The sequence below is a fragment of the Magallana gigas genome, chromosome 9, assembly GCF_963853765.1.
Source record: "Magallana gigas chromosome 9, xbMagGiga1.1, whole genome shotgun sequence".
In the NCBI taxonomy this organism is placed as follows: Eukaryota; Metazoa; Mollusca; class Bivalvia; order Ostreida; family Ostreidae; genus Magallana; species Magallana gigas.
The window spans coordinates 48,826,643-48,844,821 of NC_088861.1; the positions used below are offsets into that span (position 1 = coordinate 48,826,643).

At 34.8% G+C, this 18,179-nt stretch overlaps 1 protein-coding gene across 1 annotated transcript; it reads right to left on the minus strand.

Annotated features, from left to right (window-relative positions):
• Positions 1-209: 209 nt before the first annotated feature.
• Positions 210-17,882, minus strand: LOC105337798 (tyrosine 3-monooxygenase). Its single transcript, XM_011442697.4, has 11 exons — positions 17,562-17,882; positions 10,692-10,943; positions 7,121-7,304; positions 6,734-6,822; positions 5,435-5,502; positions 5,293-5,343; positions 3,587-3,732; positions 3,320-3,455; positions 2,314-2,440; positions 1,568-1,797; positions 210-891 (listed from the first exon to the last, which is right to left on the minus strand). The coding sequence occupies exons 1-11, from the start codon at positions 17,652-17,654 to the stop codon at positions 720-722; spliced, it is 1,548 nt and encodes a 515-aa protein (XP_011440999.1). The 5' UTR covers positions 17,655-17,882; the 3' UTR covers positions 210-719.
• Between the last annotated feature and the right edge of the window lie 297 nt (positions 17,883-18,179).

The following is an 18,179-nucleotide window of genomic DNA, read 5'->3' on the forward strand; positions in this document are numbered from 1 at the left end:
ATGAATATTTTCTTAATAGTTTCTTAATTTCCTCATAGTCTTATTATTTTAGGAATTTTATTTTGAGAGTATTAGGAGCCCATAAAATAAAAGACTGTTGGATCACCTCGAAAATATACCATAATACGAGAGAATCATGGGTACAGAAATGATCCCCTCGAAAACCTGTTATTTAAAAGAAACAGTCAACAAATACATAACAGGAGAATATGTACCATTCTTTTATTTGTTCATCATATAAGACATAAATAATGACTGTAGTAAACAATGCTTTGCTACATTACAAAGTATATTAGTCACGCGATCTGTTACGTCATGAACATATATATATATGTCTTAAAAATTGAGACAACTTTCGGGTTAATGTTTGCTATCAAACACATGTTCTATTCTCGCGGATGAATATTGCGCATGCAACTACTAGTAAGTAGAGTCCTATATCTTTATAAATGGACACTATTAGATTATTATATTTCAACAAAGCTCGAATTCAGTTCAAATCGTTAATCCATTCTGCAGTATAGAATGATATCATTATAACTTAATGTTTTCCCCTATAGAGTTAGATAATTTCAATGTCTAATAGCGCAGGAAAAAAGCGTGTGTAATTTATTGTTTTACTAGATTTGCCTTGGATACATTTACACACATTGTCGTTATAATAAAAGTGTAACATCCGGGTGACTTAGTTTTTCGTGACGTCATAACATGGGGCTTCATTACACGAAGACGAGGTCCATTCGCTTCACGAGTTTCTCCAGGTTCCTGACTTCCGTTCTGAGGGACGAGGCCAGTGTCTCCAGGGTATCCTTGTGTTCAATCACCTGGATCGACTGCGTAATGGGGTCATACCGGAGGTCAACTGACCGCTTGATGGTGGAGACGTGGTCTCTGTAAATCAACCAATTAAATCATAAGATAGGTAGATCGATGACTCGTATTAAAAGTTACATGACATGTTTGTAATCAAATTAACATGTTTGTCAGGAGGACATATTAAGTTTGACAGGTGACACCGGGGTGCCGCTCTCTTTGTTAGAACACAGAGGCATCAAATTACAGAAAACAGGGTTGCCAACTCCATCTTAATATACTTTTTTTTATACTTAAATTAAAAAAAATTGCCCCCCCCCCGCTTGAAACTACGTGCCTGCTCAGCAGACTGATCAACTTACTCCAAATCATTTTACCCAGAATACTTGCCCTTTATCTACATCATTTTACCCAGAATGCTTACCCCATATCTTCATTATATTACCCAGAATCCTCTCACTTCATCATTTTACAATCATTTTACCGAGAATGCTTACCTAATACTGTGGTTTCATTAATATTCAAAGGTATCAATTTTCGTGGATAAAGTAAAACTGGCCAATGACCCTATCAATACAAAATGTTAATAGAAATTGCACTTCAATGAACACTCTTAATTTCGTGGATCAACTTAATAACAAAATCCACGAAAATTGGTATTCAACGAATATTGATGAAACCACAGTATCTTCATTATATTACCCAGAATCCTCTCACTTCATCATTTTACAATCATTTTACCCAGAATGCTCACCTCATTTTCTGCATCATATCCTCAAACGACTCCACGTAGAAGTAGATCGGCTGGAGATCTTCGTCTGTATACTCCTGCACTGACGTCACAGTCGGGCTGAACGGAAGTTGCTTGGGGCTGTCCGAGAGCGCATGCTTCAACTCTCCGTAGGATGACAGGGTTCCGGCGCCGTAGGCTCGTAACTTTCCGTCTTGGCGAACTAAGCCGAACTCCACGGTGAACCAGTATAACTGTGTAGAAAGCAATTGATTTATAAAACTGTTTTATTCTATATATCTGTCATTCAGTTATTTTATAAAGCATACTTTTTAAATCAATCAATATACTCTGGTTTGAACAATATTCGTTGAATTCCAATTTTCGTGGATTTTAGTTTTTGGTTTTGGTTGTTATTTTGTTGTTTAGTCTTGGTATTTTTGTTCTGTTTTTTTTTTGTTTATTGGAATACAACATCTATCAACATATTGTGTTATTAAAATAATTTATCATGATATTAGGTATCCTTGAAACTTTGATTTTACTTAATTTACATGAATTGAAAACCGCAAATATTTAATTTAATGAAATCACAATACATTGTATATATAGCAAAATAATTAATTTGAATCACAGTATTGTTTTAATTTAATGTTTGGGGTTTTTTTTACTTTTCATTTACGATTCTCTGTGACAGAGTGATGATCTTTGTGATGCTCTACATCTTGTTTGCATAATTATTTTAAATCTATCTACTTTAAGCCTGATACCGTTGCTAGTTTCTCTATTTCTTGATCTGATGCTCCGAGTGACGCCAGACCAATTTCCTGTGAGAACTGCGCAAATGCGGGAACAGACAACATTGGCACGTGGCCCAACAACTCGTGTACACAATCTCTAGAAAAATTGTTGGAAGATAATCATATTAAACTTATACACACAGAGCTTATGCATATTATTACTGGAAAAAGAGATTTAAAGAAAGCTATTAATATAAGACATTGCTTTAATCTCTTATAATCTGTGGAGTTTTTTAGTTTTAACATTGACGTTAACTGTTCTTATTTTTAAACATGTTGCAAATGTTTTTTACATTATATACAAGATATAAATGTAACTATAATATAATTCTGGAGTCTTACTGACGTTGATACACATTCTTATGTAAAGTTTATATTTAGTATAGCATTGAATGATTTATTTTTGACGTCGTCGTGGCAATAACTGCCGTCAGATGAGAAGGCAAATTAAATAACGCGCGTTAGCTCGTTATGATAATTTGTCTGCCCACCTGACGGCAATTATTGACACGACGACATCAAAAATAAATTATTTAATGCTTATATTTACATTCTTTTACTGATGAAATCAATTATTTACTTTAAATCGATATAAATTGCAGATCATAGAAGAAGTTAATTAGTAACGGCAAGAACAGCTGTTTCATAAAACCGGTTTAAACTGGTTACCACATAGACTGTTGAGTTGATATCGATGAGCATGAAAATATAATTCATGAAAAACAACTCTTGAATTTAGCTTTTACAAAAAAATGAACTTTTTTGTTGAAAAATTGTAAAATATGGTGTTTTGACAAGTTTTGAAATATATTTTTGACCGATAACATAGAAATTACTGTTTTGGATCTACCTATTTAAATTACATGTTAATTCATATGCAGTTATTAGTTGTTGCATTTAGAGGCATTTAGAAATTACAGAATTTAATTGAAAAACACAGTAGAATGTAAATATATTTGTTTGAATAACAACGTACGGTTCCGGGGAGTGGTCGGGCTTGGATCCGTGCCTTACATATTGTGTACACTGAAACACCCGGAAGGCAAGGCTAGCCAGGAAATCTCTGGCGGAGAGTAAACCCGAAACCGGACGCAGCTGGAATCCGGTTTTACCTGTAATGCGATTTCAAACTAGTTCTCTTTATTCACCTCTATATTGCATGTTACATGGTGTACATGTAGATTAGATATACACTGTATATTGTTGATGTATGTGATTTAAATCATCATTTCATTGCACTCACGTTTGAGGAAGTTTGACACGTCCTCTAGTTGTGGTATATTTGTCTCCCTGTAGCCACAATCTTTCTCCAATCCCTTGAAAGCCTCAATATGCTCGCGACACGCATGCGTAGGAAACAATTCCTTTAGTTGCTTGTAAACATGGCCCCTGAAATGGATTGGCTGACACTTGATAACTGAAACACTTTTTCAAATTTTAGAATTGACATGTTACTTCCTTTATATAAAACATGGGTATTCATATGCTCTGAAATGTAATACAATGTAAGATGTGCATGTAATTTATTCCAATTCAACTTGAAAATAACCCAATGACAAACATTCATGCAAATACTGCATAATGGTTCATTGTTTAATGTTAATCTGAGTACAATCTTTATCTCATTAACACAACTCAAGTTCTGGATTTCTTATTCCTCTTCACTTTTTATTACGCCGTTTTCTCTGTATTTATGACTATCGTTTAGTGGTTTTTGATCGGGTTCGAAATACATCATTATATCGCAGCGATCTGTCAAATCGCCAGACCCAAACAGTTAGCAAATTCGTCAGCCGCCCCATTGTAAAACATCTCCTTTAATAGATTTCAAATGCAAATACAGTAATTTGTCAGCACTGGATCAAACTTGCAGAGTAATACAATGGCGCTCGATCGCTATCTGCCATCGCTAATGGGCCCTTTCCGACTTCTATCAACGCGTCGCCACAGAATCAGATTCTGGGAGAAATTCCAACACTGCAATATTCCACAAGCCCTATAAGTCGACTGTTGACACCTGTATTGTGACCGCATGTTTTATTGGTCAGTTTAAGGGAATTAACATATTCAAGTCGGGATCGGTGATCGTATCATATTGCGTCCTCCAGATAGTTTACTCTAAATACTCTATCAGAACAAAAAAAAATTCATTTCGCGGTTTCTGTGTTTCACTAAACTTCAAAGAACGCCCAGTTATGATGGGTTATTCTTAGATGCAGATCGTTAATTGGGTCATTTAAACTAGAGGCTAAATATTGTAAAATTAGCCGCTGAAAATATGTACAATGCATTAACACTTGGATCAGTTTATTCAATAGCCTTTGTTACTAAATATCGCTGGCAGCCGATACAGATAGTACTAATTTACTTTTTCTGTTATTTCTGCTCGACTCGTAACTCAGTTGTTTCTGGCTTTGTCAGTGTTTCCGCTGTGATTTCTAAATATTATGACAACTCATCTATGATTCGGCACGTTGATAGAATAGGCTCGTGATTGTGGGGTTTTTCTAGTTTGAAAAGGCAAGAGAGCTTAACAATTTCGAAACGCAGTATAAATAGTATGGTACATGTATGTCCAAACATGGTTTTTTCATAAAGGAATGAATTTTTCCAAACACGTTATCTGGAGAGCACCAGATGCACTCTTGAGTATGATTGGCAATACTAGCAACGTAATTTCTATTCTTAGTGGATACCAGGCACAACAAACATCGGTACTGAATGATGAGATAGTTATGGTATCACAGGGCATTAAGTAGAAAAAGATCCGTAAGTTAAAGATATTTTAAGAAAACGGCTACGCCTAATGCACATTCTTGGATTTCAAACCTTTTATTGTACATCTAAAACTCATTGATCACTCTATCTAACTGAATGCAACAATACGGGCAAAAACACTTTACGGGGATAAGTTTCAGCACGAAAACTCAAATGACGTCATCAACTCACCACGTGGCTATTTCTTCCCTCGTATACTGCACTCTTGGTATTGGGTGACCGCTATGTGTAAAGAAAGTGAAAGTAGTTGAAAGTGAAAGTAGTTGATTGGCAATGTCAAGATGATGAATATATTCATTTACCAATTACTTACTGTTTATATTCGAACGCTATATCAGCAATCTGTTTCCGGCGTTTTTTGTACTCTTCGTCTGTAAACCCCTGTAAACAGGAAGTGACGTATGTGAAAATTTCAAGAATCTCTCTCTCTCTCTCTCTCTCTCTCTCTCTCTCTCTCTCTCTCTCTCTCTCTCTCTCTCTCTCTCTTAAAGTTAACTGTTAAATGTCCTCTTTGTAACTAACTATGAGATGACCATGATATCAATTTTATTTGTGTGAAAAATTGGTCCAATTTGGGATCGGACACCCATACAAGTTAGTATAAAGGCTTAAGGTATTCTTCTGCTAGTATTATGTATTATAAACTGTTAAATGTACTGGTCTGACGTCAACCCATTTAAATTTAACAAAAAATGTTTACTTTTACATTATGTCGTCAAAAACTATCATACGTTCATATAAATACCAACTTAATCGATTAACTCGTACGAAATACCACTCGTACTCACATCGCTAACTTCCGCACTCTTATCAAATGAATCACTTTAATACTCCTTTTATGCAGCGATCGTTGAAGCAAATGAAAACTCGCTAAATACTTCTTTATTGTGCCTTAAATGTGTTTATGTAGAGAAAAAATCCCGTTCTAAGCGAGCGACTTAATGTATTGCCGCTGTTTATTGCAGAGCAGAATCCACGGATGGAGAGTGGAGGCGAAGCACACAGGCAGAGATGGGAACGTACTCACTTAATATTTTCTTTTCGTCGGAATCTGATTTTTACTCACGAGTAAATCAATTAGGTTAAAAGTCTGCCCCGTCCGGTGTAAATTGATTCGAATCAATTATTGATAAATAAAACTGCCTTAATTGGTTTTTATGGAGACGGCGTCCATATTTACGGTCTTAATTACCCGCCAAAATCTCTCCAGCCCGACTAGCGCTGCTCCTCTGTACAAAGCATATGTTTTCTGAATTTGTTTGAGTGTAATGTACTGCAGTTATATGTTCATATAGGGAAGTTTTTACTGTTTATTAATTTAGTTACTTGTAGATATGATTTGAGTGGGGTAATTTTTTCTATTTTTTAGGGGGTTGTTTGTTTGTTTTATTTTTTTTGCTTCTTTTTTTGGTCATTATCATATACTTTAAAATGTTGGAGATTACAGAATAAAAGTGATTGAGAAAGAAAGAAGATAGATGAAGAAAAGATATATATACCACACAGTGCAGAGTCTGAGTACAACGACACAGGGAGTGATAACAGATATATACAGCATAGAAAAAACACAGACAGACAGACAGACAGACATACAGACAGACTAACTACTTACCGGGTGATCACAGTCTAGCTCGGGTTCGAACTTAGTCACGAGGTGGGTACAGTTGTCCAGTTCAGATATGTGTCGAGGAAACCATGCATCTACAGGAAAAAAATAAGGTCAGTAAAAATGGGGTCAAACCTCCATTGAAATTTGGAATCCTAAAAGACAGTTCGGGGTCAAGACGTATTGTGTTTTTAGCAATTGAAGGAGGCTTAAATTTTCGTGGAAAGAAAATTTCAGTTTGAAGAATACGTTAATTCATGGCGATTGAAATTAGCAATACTATATGATATTAGATATTGCTATACTTCGATCAAATCAGTAACGAAATCTACGAAAATTGGCATTCAACGACTACTGATGGTACTACAGTAATCAGGACCAGAGCAATGTCACCTTGAATGTCGGCGTCCTTGTCCCCAATGACCGTCACCTCCTCCACCGATGGATTCTGACGTATGGCGTTCATTAATGATGTCACCTTTTGGCGGGAACATACGAATTGTATCAAAACATCGAAAATGGCTCCTGCCTTGTGCGACTTCCGTGATTCTATATGATCGAGGAACACTTTTGTGGTCTGAAATTTAAAAACAAATGATGTCGTCAAATGATAATGATGACGATGTTTAACATAAAAATGATATTGCCTCTGTTGGGGTTTGAACCCGGCTCCTTCGGCATACATATCCACCACTCTACCGATCCACGTAAAGGGTTAACCAACTAGCCAGAGCTAGTTTTATAATATCTAATTTGCTACAATATAAACTTAAGATGTACAAAATAAATGAGATGTTGGACACGTAGTCCTTTACAAACACAATGATTCCCCAAAACTGAGAAACTGGTTTTTTTTCCTGCCTACGTATACCTAACAACACAGAAGTAGCTCAATTAAGTTACACGCTTTAGTTTTTATAGAGTATAGACACATGCGCGGATCTAGAGGGGTAAGAGGGGTTCGCAACTCCCCGACCCTCACCCCACCCTTCGGAAAATTAAAATTTCATAAAATTTCATAGTGAAATTACCCAAAAATGACCGGGACCCCCTGAAAAACTGAGATATCTCCACAGGATGAATATCTGCCATTCAATCAAATGAAAGGTGACTAAAAGGTAACTGATATGTGACTGAATGGCATATTTGTGCCATTTAGTCACCTTTACAGACCATTCAGTTATCATTCAGTTGACTGAATGGCAGAGATTCATCCTGTGCCCTCGGATCCGCCCCCCTCTTTCCGGATTTTTTTTTTCTGGATCCGCGCATGGGACATGTATGCAACTGGCATATGTGTGTGCTGCTATAAACAGTCAATTGCAAACAAGAAACTAATCCAAAAAGATTTTAGAAAAATTAAATGAAGTTACTTATAAATGTACTGTACTTTAATAACTTAAACGTCGTACCTAACAAAGAAGAATGTCTCAACCTCGGGAATTTTGGGATTTAATAGTTGTAAATATTTAAAGTCAGTACACTTTAAATGTGATATAAATGAATAGTTTATATACACAATTATGTATATAAAAAAAATCTAAATTGTTCATCATTAGACTCAACCATTTAGAATGGGGGTTTTTTCTTAAAAATTAAGTATTTTGATTTAAAAACCACCTAACAAATTCAAATGTAGAATTGTGATCATTTTGAACCTTTTTCTTCTTTGGTTAAACTCGTCTGATTTTGAAGAGGTTATACGAAATTTAAAAAAATGCATATTCCCTACCTCAAAAGAATTCCATTATAACGTTTGCTTTTCAGAAATCCAACAAAAACTGTGTCCAAATGAGGACCTTGAATTTCTTATATATAGATAATCAGCTAATTTTCTAAAATTATAAATTTATTATGTTTAGGGTAGGTTGTACCATCTAGTTAAAATGGTTCTCAGTGCCGGAATAAAGTCGCTCGGTTTTTATTTAACTTTTATTCTAGTGGCAAAATAAAAATGGCTGACACTTTATAAATTAGTAAGCTTGCTAGCATGTATTAATCAGTTGCTAGTTCCAGTCTTTATTGGGACAAACTTGTATTTTGAGATAAATGTTGTCTCATTAAACATCACCAGCTAGCGAAAGAAACTATCAGCGCCCACAACTCCTTTTTCATGCATGTATTCGCAAGATAGGTGTGTATAGTTACAACAGCCCTGATTAACAGTTATACAAAATGCTGATAAAAATCATAATTTATATTCTCTGGTTTGTTTGTTTTTGGTTTGGGTTTTTTTTTTTTTTTTTTTTGGTGGTTTTTTTTTTTGGGGGGGGGGTATTTTTGCAACGCAGTTTTCTTTTGGCTAAGTGCAAACCAGTTTACATTTGTTCAAACTTTTTTGCTGTCGTTAAAACAGCTTTAGCATAAAATGTACCAATGCGCATGTCGTTTTATACAATTTATTGTCATTTCTATAATAATGAGGACAATTCGTCTTTATTTCTGTACTTCGTGTTAAATATCTGAATAATAATGCTACTGAGCAAGAGTAAGCGGTAAAGTCTAAACTTACCAAAGTTTTTCGGTGTAACATATAGATAAAAATTAAATCTATTACTTAATCACCGGGATTGGGAGTGGAAGGGGGTTGCCCATGGGTACCAGTAATTTCATAGATTCCAAGACATATTCATACTTTATATAAAGTTTGTCAACTCTGCCATATCAACATCCTGTTATTGCACTACGAAACAATTCTGCAGAAAATAAACACTGTTAGATGACAGGAGGAAACAATATGTATTGTTTTAGTTAAAAACAATATGAGATAATTATGACGCTGGACAAACGGGTATAAATAGTCTAGTAAGGACATGAAACAATACGTTGTCAACGCCCGACGCCAATACAGACCAAGGGACGGTATAATTAGTGTCACAAGTAGTAGATTAGGTGGGTTTGTTATGGATGGGAGTTTACAACATCAGCAAAAAGAATGCGACATTTTTTTTTATCGATCATGTTTTTTTTATAGGGACTAGCTATATAGCAGATAGGTGTAGACAAGACTTGGGTGTAGGATTTATTGGTTAAACAATTATAATTAGCAACGCACGGGAATTAGGAAACATTTTCCATTAACATCAATGACAAGGCAGGGATGGGTTTCTAAACTCGATAGTGAACAAGAGACCTCGGGACCAAGAGTCGGCATTGGCACCACAGAAAAGTAACAGATTTTATAAGACTTCAAAGAGAAAGTTTCATTGAGGGTCAAATAGGGTCAATTGACGTAAGAGTGATGTAAAGCTAGACCCCAGAACGAATCAAATCAAACGTAGCGAACCGTGCCACAATTGGAAACATTAAGTATTCAGAACTCTTTCAATACAGAAGGAAAATTACTTTTTAAAATCGGAAGATCAAAGCATCGGACATAGCGATATGATCTCAATTTATACAGAGTGCTGAACATCATAGAAATGCGGATTGATGATTGATCTCTTAGGCGTTTGTTTACAAGGGGTAATTCAAGGAGGAATAAGTGATGGCGAATGACATTGATCTTAGTTACTGCGATTCTTGTCGGAGAGGAAATATTGAAAACAAAATAGATCATTAGAACTCTTCTTTGTGGGACAAAATGCTAAAAACGGATCATCTTTGTCTTCTGTTTGCTTTGATATAATTATCTTTTGACTTTTTGTGTACGTCATACTATTTTTTTCAATCGGAAATCTGCAGTACAATTTAGCTTAATTGCGAATTCTAAATGACGTTTGTTTAAATTTATAAAATAAATCATTATCAGGTGAAACATATCTTGTCTAACTATGTGTAACTTGTAACAATTATCTCATTGGTGAAAAACCACGACCTTCATATTTTTCTGCCTACAAACTGTGCAATCTATACCGCGTCTAAAACAGTTTTACTGCCGATCCATTTCACCGAACCTAAACTCATAATTCTACAAATGAACAGTCGTTTCTGAAGTGCATGTAAACAAAATGACATAACTTACTTCAAATACACGAACTATCCGGGACAATGACGCCGTCATTCCTTCTTTTAGTGTGACCAGTATGACGTAGAGCCGTGAGGGGTCGGTTTCCACGGGAGACGGGGTATCCCCATTCTGAGTGAACACTTCCTCTTCCTCGCTGATGGAGCCCCGGTTACTGATGGTGCGCTCTCGTTTCGCGAACTCGATGTTTGTCACCGTCTCAAACCGCGCATCCTCAATCAGGCTTTTCCGGCGCCACGATCCGCCATGCTGGAAAAAAATCCCCAAAAGTTATTATCAATCTGGTCAAGTTATCGGTCATTGAATTGTGTAACGTTTTTATGCAAAAAACATGGGCGCTAAAACATAACAAAACAAAAAGCCCAGCATAATGTGCCCACTGGGCTCACAACCTTTGCCCAAATGGGCCTTCGAGGCAGCCCATATCTTGGCATAAACAGGAGTAAAAGGGAAAACCACGCTGTATAATGTATGCAAAACTGTCCTTTTATTTTATTTATTGAACTTCAGTTTTCATTTAAGATTCATTTGAAAAGATTTCAAGATTTTAAAGTAAACAAAATCGTGATAATTTACATTAGGCCAAATTCATAAGTAGTGTGCATTCCCTCTCCCGACCAACTGACGGAAATTAAAGTACCTGACTCAAGATATTTTTCCAACAATCCTACAAATATATCTCACTCCGATTAAAATCAAACCGTCACAACTTCCTTTTATTTGATTGTCGGGTAAAGGACCTTCCACGTGATCTATTGGACTGTATCGTTATAATCAGACTGAGAATATCTTTTCTTTCAACAAATTGATCGCAGATCTATCATATTTTCGTGCAACTTGGAAAAAGAATTATATATTGCTTTACCCTCCGAAACAAAATTTGAACACGGACTCGGAGGAATACAAACAATTTTCAAAGGTGGCCTTAATCAACGACACATTGAAGAACCGTTGTCCACAAACCTAAGTGTCAACAACAATTTTAGAATTTTGCCCACGAAAATTCTAAATATCACAATGAAAAGTTTTGATAAAACTTCAAATTCTTCAGACCATAAGATAGGCTAAATCCAGAAAAGTGGTTTTATTTCATAGCTAATTCAATGCTTTGTTTATATATATTTGAACTGATTTGTTATGTGGCTAAATAAATAAGATGTTTGAGCCGGATTTCCTTTTTGTAGTGACTTTGCAACGAAATTACAATTCAGAATTCACGGTATAGAGTTAAAGGAAATGATGGATTACTTTAGGCGAAGTATCTGTGATGAATATGTATTATAGCGTTTATATAAATAACTCTTCAATTTTGTTTTAATAATTATTTTCTAATCAGCTCTTAATAAATCTGTAGTTTTGTGCAAGCCTTTATCTCGTTTTGTGATATCAAGTACTAGTAATTTGTTAATTTTAATGATTTCTGAAAAAACTTTCAATACTAGTACATGTATATTAAATTAATGCGCTTTGACATGTACCTGTAACAACTAAAGGCTTATAAATAGTGATATACGGAGTTGGAAAGTGTAACCTAACCTCTATTTATATACTGTATAGTTGGCATTGAGGAGGAACCTTTACAAGCAGGGAAAAAGATAAAGTATCGGTACTCCAATCTACATTATAGTTGTAAACTTTGGACTTCCTGAAATTATGAGAAAAGTTTTTGTTTTATTTTCTTTATTTCCTCGTGATTTGATATAAAACCAAAGAATTGCGTAAGATAAGAAACATTATAATGTACGTATTGAATCCACAGAATCTTAGAAACAAAAATATAACGGAAAATAATGCACCCATTTCAGACTTTTCATGCAGGGTGTGCTATAACAATCCTCCGGTCTGTATTGGGTCGGTCGCTGTACCACACACAGCCGGGCGTTGACAGCATAAATATCGGCGTGTGATAATCAATGCAGTTATATGATGCAAATTCTGCAATTGTGCTGGAAACCAGGGACGCGAAGTCGAAGAAATTCAATCTCTTGATTTCAGCATGACAAGCTGGTGCTTTATCTATAAGTACAATCAATGAGGGGGGCAAACACCAGTCGGGTTTTAGTTTTGATTTTTGCCTTTTCTCGGATTTCCACGTTCCATACATCGTTTAGGGTTTCTTATTCTATATCCGGTCTGAACTGTATACAGTTAAATTATTGCCATTAGTTGAGGAAGCACCCTATCAGAATCTTCTTTTTTGATCTAAGGGATTTTTTAGTTGACATGTGAAAGAAAAACTCGATTTTCAATGATACAATTCAGAAAAATAGATTTAATTATTTTTTGTTGGTACTTTAATGGTAGTATGATGTATATATGAGTATTCTGTTAAACAGTCTCACCTTCTTATTATGATATGCAATGGAATAATCTAGTGGTATTTCAAGCTTCCTTTTGTTATTTCAGTCAACTTTTTCTCTGATTTTCTCCTCTAAACATCGAGAAATATATTCACTGGATCTCAAGAATCGTCTCTCATCGTGATCTAATTAATTTTGAATTCAGAAATTGTAGTACATGAAGAAAATCATTCAAACAAATTGATTTAAATCAGATCCTTTGATCCGATCATGTACATCGCTACTCAATATTGCCGAGTTTTATGAATAATTCTCCGCGTTGTTAAGTCCAATACCCAGAGTTCCCGGTAATACCCAGAATTCCCTGGACTCCTGACGGGGGAACGAAGTGAGTGACATCTAAGTGTGTTTCGTGATTATTCCCGATTTACGATGGCGGTCTAACAAAAATATTCATTAACAAGATAAACACTCAGAAGGAGCATGAGGAGTGGAGCAAACACTGGGACAATGGAGACAAAGCAGGAAATCTTCAATCCGGGGATCCGACATCACAGGCTTAATGTTATCTCCCTTTGAGAGGTCTAGATTACCTCCCTTGAGAGTTATATTTTGTCTCTCTTTGAGAGTTGACACATTCCTTTGGACGGTACTGTCAATGTTTAGTTGTGTATCAGCACCGCGATCTCAGAGTCATCGGGAGGTTTTTGCTGATGTTTAATTTTCATCAGTTACAGCAGTATTTTAAACATCCTAGCTTTACTGTTATAGCTTTAAAAGAGGTATTTAAAACATGCAAAACCAAATCATTTCTACATATATCAAATTAACTGAAATAAATAAATAAAAAATCGAAAAATGCAACCAAAAAAAATGCAAAACTATAACAAATTATATTTGAAGAATTGAAACTATATCAAGTTTAACACCTTAAAGATTATCTAAGACTGTGAAAATAATCAGATGAATGAGTGGCTTATTATCTCCATTGTAGTGTGTGGATTAGTTACGGACGGATGGAGTTCTCGGACAAGTCGATTTTACTCCGCGTTAATACAGAGTTAACAGTCGCTATATTAATCTTTATAGATCTAAGCTCGTAAACCGATAAAAAAAAACATAGTGATACAGAGACAATTACTGGGCATTTTGTATGCAAATATTTCCAATATATGGTTGTTTAATTAACTCAGAATTATGCGCGGAAAAATAAAACAACTCCCCCAATCCTGTCCATTAATTAATCTTTTGTGTTGGAAGTCCAAACATCGCGTACTCGGAAAGACCAATATTTTTACAGATAAATAAAACCCAATTTGTGACATTTAATACTGGTATATCGGTTAGGAATAATAAGTACTTTTCTGATTACAAGCGTTTCCGTGATTGAATCAATTTGTCACTGCCATAAATAGTATTCGTTTCAGACCGTTTATGAATTTAATGATAATTTTTTTCTAAAGCTTCTTAACTTTTAAAATCGTTGTTACTTGAAAAGTCTGTACAAAAAAAAAAAAAAAAAAAAAATCAGGTGTTACGTCACGGGGCAGCAAAGGTTTTGTGAGTTAATTTTAATCAACTCTCCTATGCAGTTACTCAGGCAAACCGGAGGAAAACAGTGTTTGGACCTAAGCACAAATCATCACTGCTAACAACACTTGGTACTTTTGAGTACTTAAAAATAATCGATAAATTCGATGTTATGTATTCAAAAGCATTGTTTTTCAAGAAAACTTATTCATGAATACAATGTTCCTTAAAAATAGCCAGATTTTAAATGGTACAAACAATTTAGATATTTTTCTTAGTCGTACGTATTCCAGAGTTCAATATTGTTTGAATACAATTTTCCGAAAACTATTTCGATATAACTGATACATAATACCTCGTAGAGTGTAATGGCGTTACTTCTATATTTAAATATAACACAACTTGATTTATATGAGGGTTTTCCGTCTGTAGCTCGGAATTCTTGTCGGTAAAGTATTATAATTCATATTCGAAAAAAAAATGTGCGTAATTATTCAAATATAATTAAGAATCTACTTGCCAGGCGAAATTACATATCTTTGATTTTAAAATAAAAAGTAATCAATGAAATCAACTCCCGTCAGTACTTCGGTACTTTGATTTTTTAGAGTGTTGTTTCGTTCTATGGGTTATCAAACAGTGAGCCAGACGAAATCTCGATTAACGAGGCTTGATGGTAATGACCGTTAAGAAGTATTTTTCTACCTCCAAACAAAAAAGAGTTTTATTAACTTCAGCTCCATGTCAATGATTTTTACAATTGCTTTATGATTGTATTTACAGAAATCAGATGTTGATTGTTGTTAGCGCGGTAGGGTTAGCCAGTTAGAGGATGATATCCAAACGTTCACCACCCATACCCGACCTCTGGTGCAAAGAACTAATGCCTTGATATCCCCAACATTTCTTATCGGCAACAATGTAGTCTAATTCAACGTCTCTCGTATTATGAACAGTTTTTAGAAAGAAAGATCAGCTGAAAAGTCAAATATACACTAAAGTTAGGACGCACGGCTTCTTTAATTTTTCTTAACCTGACCAAGAACAATTTTTTTCCGGCTGATTGGTAATTACTGGGATCATAGAATGATTAAATATTAATTTTAGTGGCATTATAGAATTTCTCTGAATTTCGAAAATTAAAGAAAGGGTGCATGGTATACATACTTCTGTTAAGTCATTCATTGCTAGAAAGTTTCAGATGGGGGGGGGGGGGTAACCATATAATGATGATACATGTACATGTATGATTCTGCAAAGCAGTATATTATATTGCTTATATATAAAATATAAACTCCTAATTGAACATGCATCCTTTGTCATGTTTTAAAATATACCTTTTTGACAAACGGTGAAATATTGGCCCATTGGGTGGGATGTTAAAGACATATGTACATGTATATTTATCATTGTAAATCTATCATAAATAGAACCCATGTCACTATAAAACAAAATAGATTTCTTATAGTAAAACATCGTTTTTTATGTTTCGGAGCTTTACATAAAAAGTTGGTTAAAACAGTGTACAAAAATGTGATATCCTTTGAGTATTTGGACGGCGTGCCTCCACCAAGGAGATACTAAGAGTGTAAGGTCTGACATTTTCATTCTGAATTTTAAATTTTCCCCGATACAGATTGAAACGATATTAAATGTATTGTTCTAAACGTTTTAATGGATTGATTTCTGGTAATGTGCTCTTATTTGTTCGGAAACTAATATTATTACGTAAGAGAGAGAGAGAGAGAGAGAGAGAGAGAGAGAGAGAGAGAGAGAGAGAGAGAGAGAGAGAGAGAGAGAGAGAGAGAGAGAGAGAGAGAGAGAGATCATTTGACCCTCACCAAAGGAATAAGGATCTCAAATTCTAGTTTTATCTTTATATCAGTTCAATACTTTATTACTTATTTTCCATTTTCCAATTTATACTTAATTAAATTGGTATGATGCTAATAAAATTCATTACAATATATTAATTTCTTTATGAAATTTTTGTGTGTATAACTATACCCACGACATAGAAAGCTGGAAGCTAGTCCAATGTATTGAATAAATCTTGACTTCATCGAGAAAGTAAAGTACACAAAATGCCTTCGTATCTACCAAATGAGAATTAACTCGATCCTAAATTAAAAACACAATGAAATAAATGAGGGCCTCTTGTTCGCGGAATTCCCCGAGCAAAGCGAAACTAAAAGTCAAACTAATCTCCGGGGAAAAAAACTTATAAAATAAAATCCGAAATCGCCGTTTTATTGTATGAATATTTCATGTACAATTTGATATTTAATTGGCAGTGAGTGAGGGCTTATCTGTGTTTTATCAGAGGTTTATACTTGTAACATAGATCGTGATTGAAAGTTTATTTTTTTCTATTTAGACATTCTGTGCATTGTATTTATGTACCATAAAAATATGTTCAAATCAAATCAGTTTTTTTTCTTAAACTGAAAATTTACGTTATACAATTTGCTAGTATTATAATCCTGGGCTGCGTTTTACAAAAGAACTTACGACTTACGACCAAATTAATGCTAATTAATCACAAACTAATCAATGTTTTATTCTCATGGCTGTAGAATATAATTATGGACATCAGAGTAGTTGTATAAATAAAGTTCCTTCTAAGTTTTGTTCTTTATATATCATTTCATGAGACTGAAAATATGTATTACTTTGTCGTAAGTTCTTTTGTAAAACGCAGCCCAGAGTGCTAAAGTTTTGAGATAATATAATGCATAATCTCTTCTAGCTATTTAATGATTTTGTAATTATTAGTTCTCCCCTGTTGGTTTCACCTCATTAGTATAGATAACGTAAAGTTTGTCTTATGACTACGTTATGTTAACTTCTCCATATGTTTAAGTTACGATAACGTTTCCTTATTTTTACGTTACAGTAGCTTTGCTCTCATGAGTTTACGTTACAATTAATATATTAGCTTTATGTTTACGTTACGCAAGCTATAACGTTACATGTTTACATCACTGTAGATTCACCTTATATTTAAGTTACGTTACGTTACGTTACGTTAACTCACCTCTTGGCTGTAACTTTTCTGGAAGGCGAGTCGCCGTTTAACTGTCGCTGGGTCCTGGGTTGGGGATATAACGCTCGCTTCTGTAGCAAACATTTTCTCAATTTCTTAACAAATTCACAGATTCTGTTTAACGTCTTGTGTCTTTGGACAAATACTTTTTAAACTTTCCGATTCCTATTTTTTTTTCCTTTAAAAAAATCCTTTTTCCTTAACCTGGCTCTATGATCCGTTGTTGTAAATTTTTGGCGATAATTCAGAGTTTCATTAATTGAGCGCAGACCCCGGTGCTTGTTTCCCTGTGTAGCAGTAGAAAAGATACGGACCGGAGCCAGAACTCACGTTATATACAGAGTCATCGATCCCCCCGCAGGAAGCTCAAACCTACACGTAAAAACAAAACGCATTCGTAGCTATACCAAATAGGTCCCCAGTATGTGTTCTTATGTAAAAAGCGGACATATTTTGTTGATATTATGAGATTTTATTTAACTTTATTGGTTTTCCCTTTTGAGAGATATAGGGTATCAATAAATGTGATAATTGTAAGACAAACACAAGTGTGGTCCTTTTTCCCCTCCTACGCCTGAGAGTCGTGACGCGTAAAAGGGTCGAGGTGTC

Coding starts and splice junctions, on each gene's coding strand:
- LOC105337798 (XM_011442697.4), bottom strand. CDS start 17,654: ATGTTTGCTACAGAAGCGAGCGTTATATCCCCAACCCAGGACCCAGCG. Junction 5,344..5,434: donor ATAGCGTTCGAATATAAACA/GTAAGTAATTGG, acceptor CTTTACACATAG/CGGTCACCCAATACCAAGAG. Junction 2,441..3,319: donor CCCGACCACTCCCCGGAACC/GTACGTTGTTAT, acceptor CAATTTTTCTAG/AGATTGTGTACACGAGTTGT.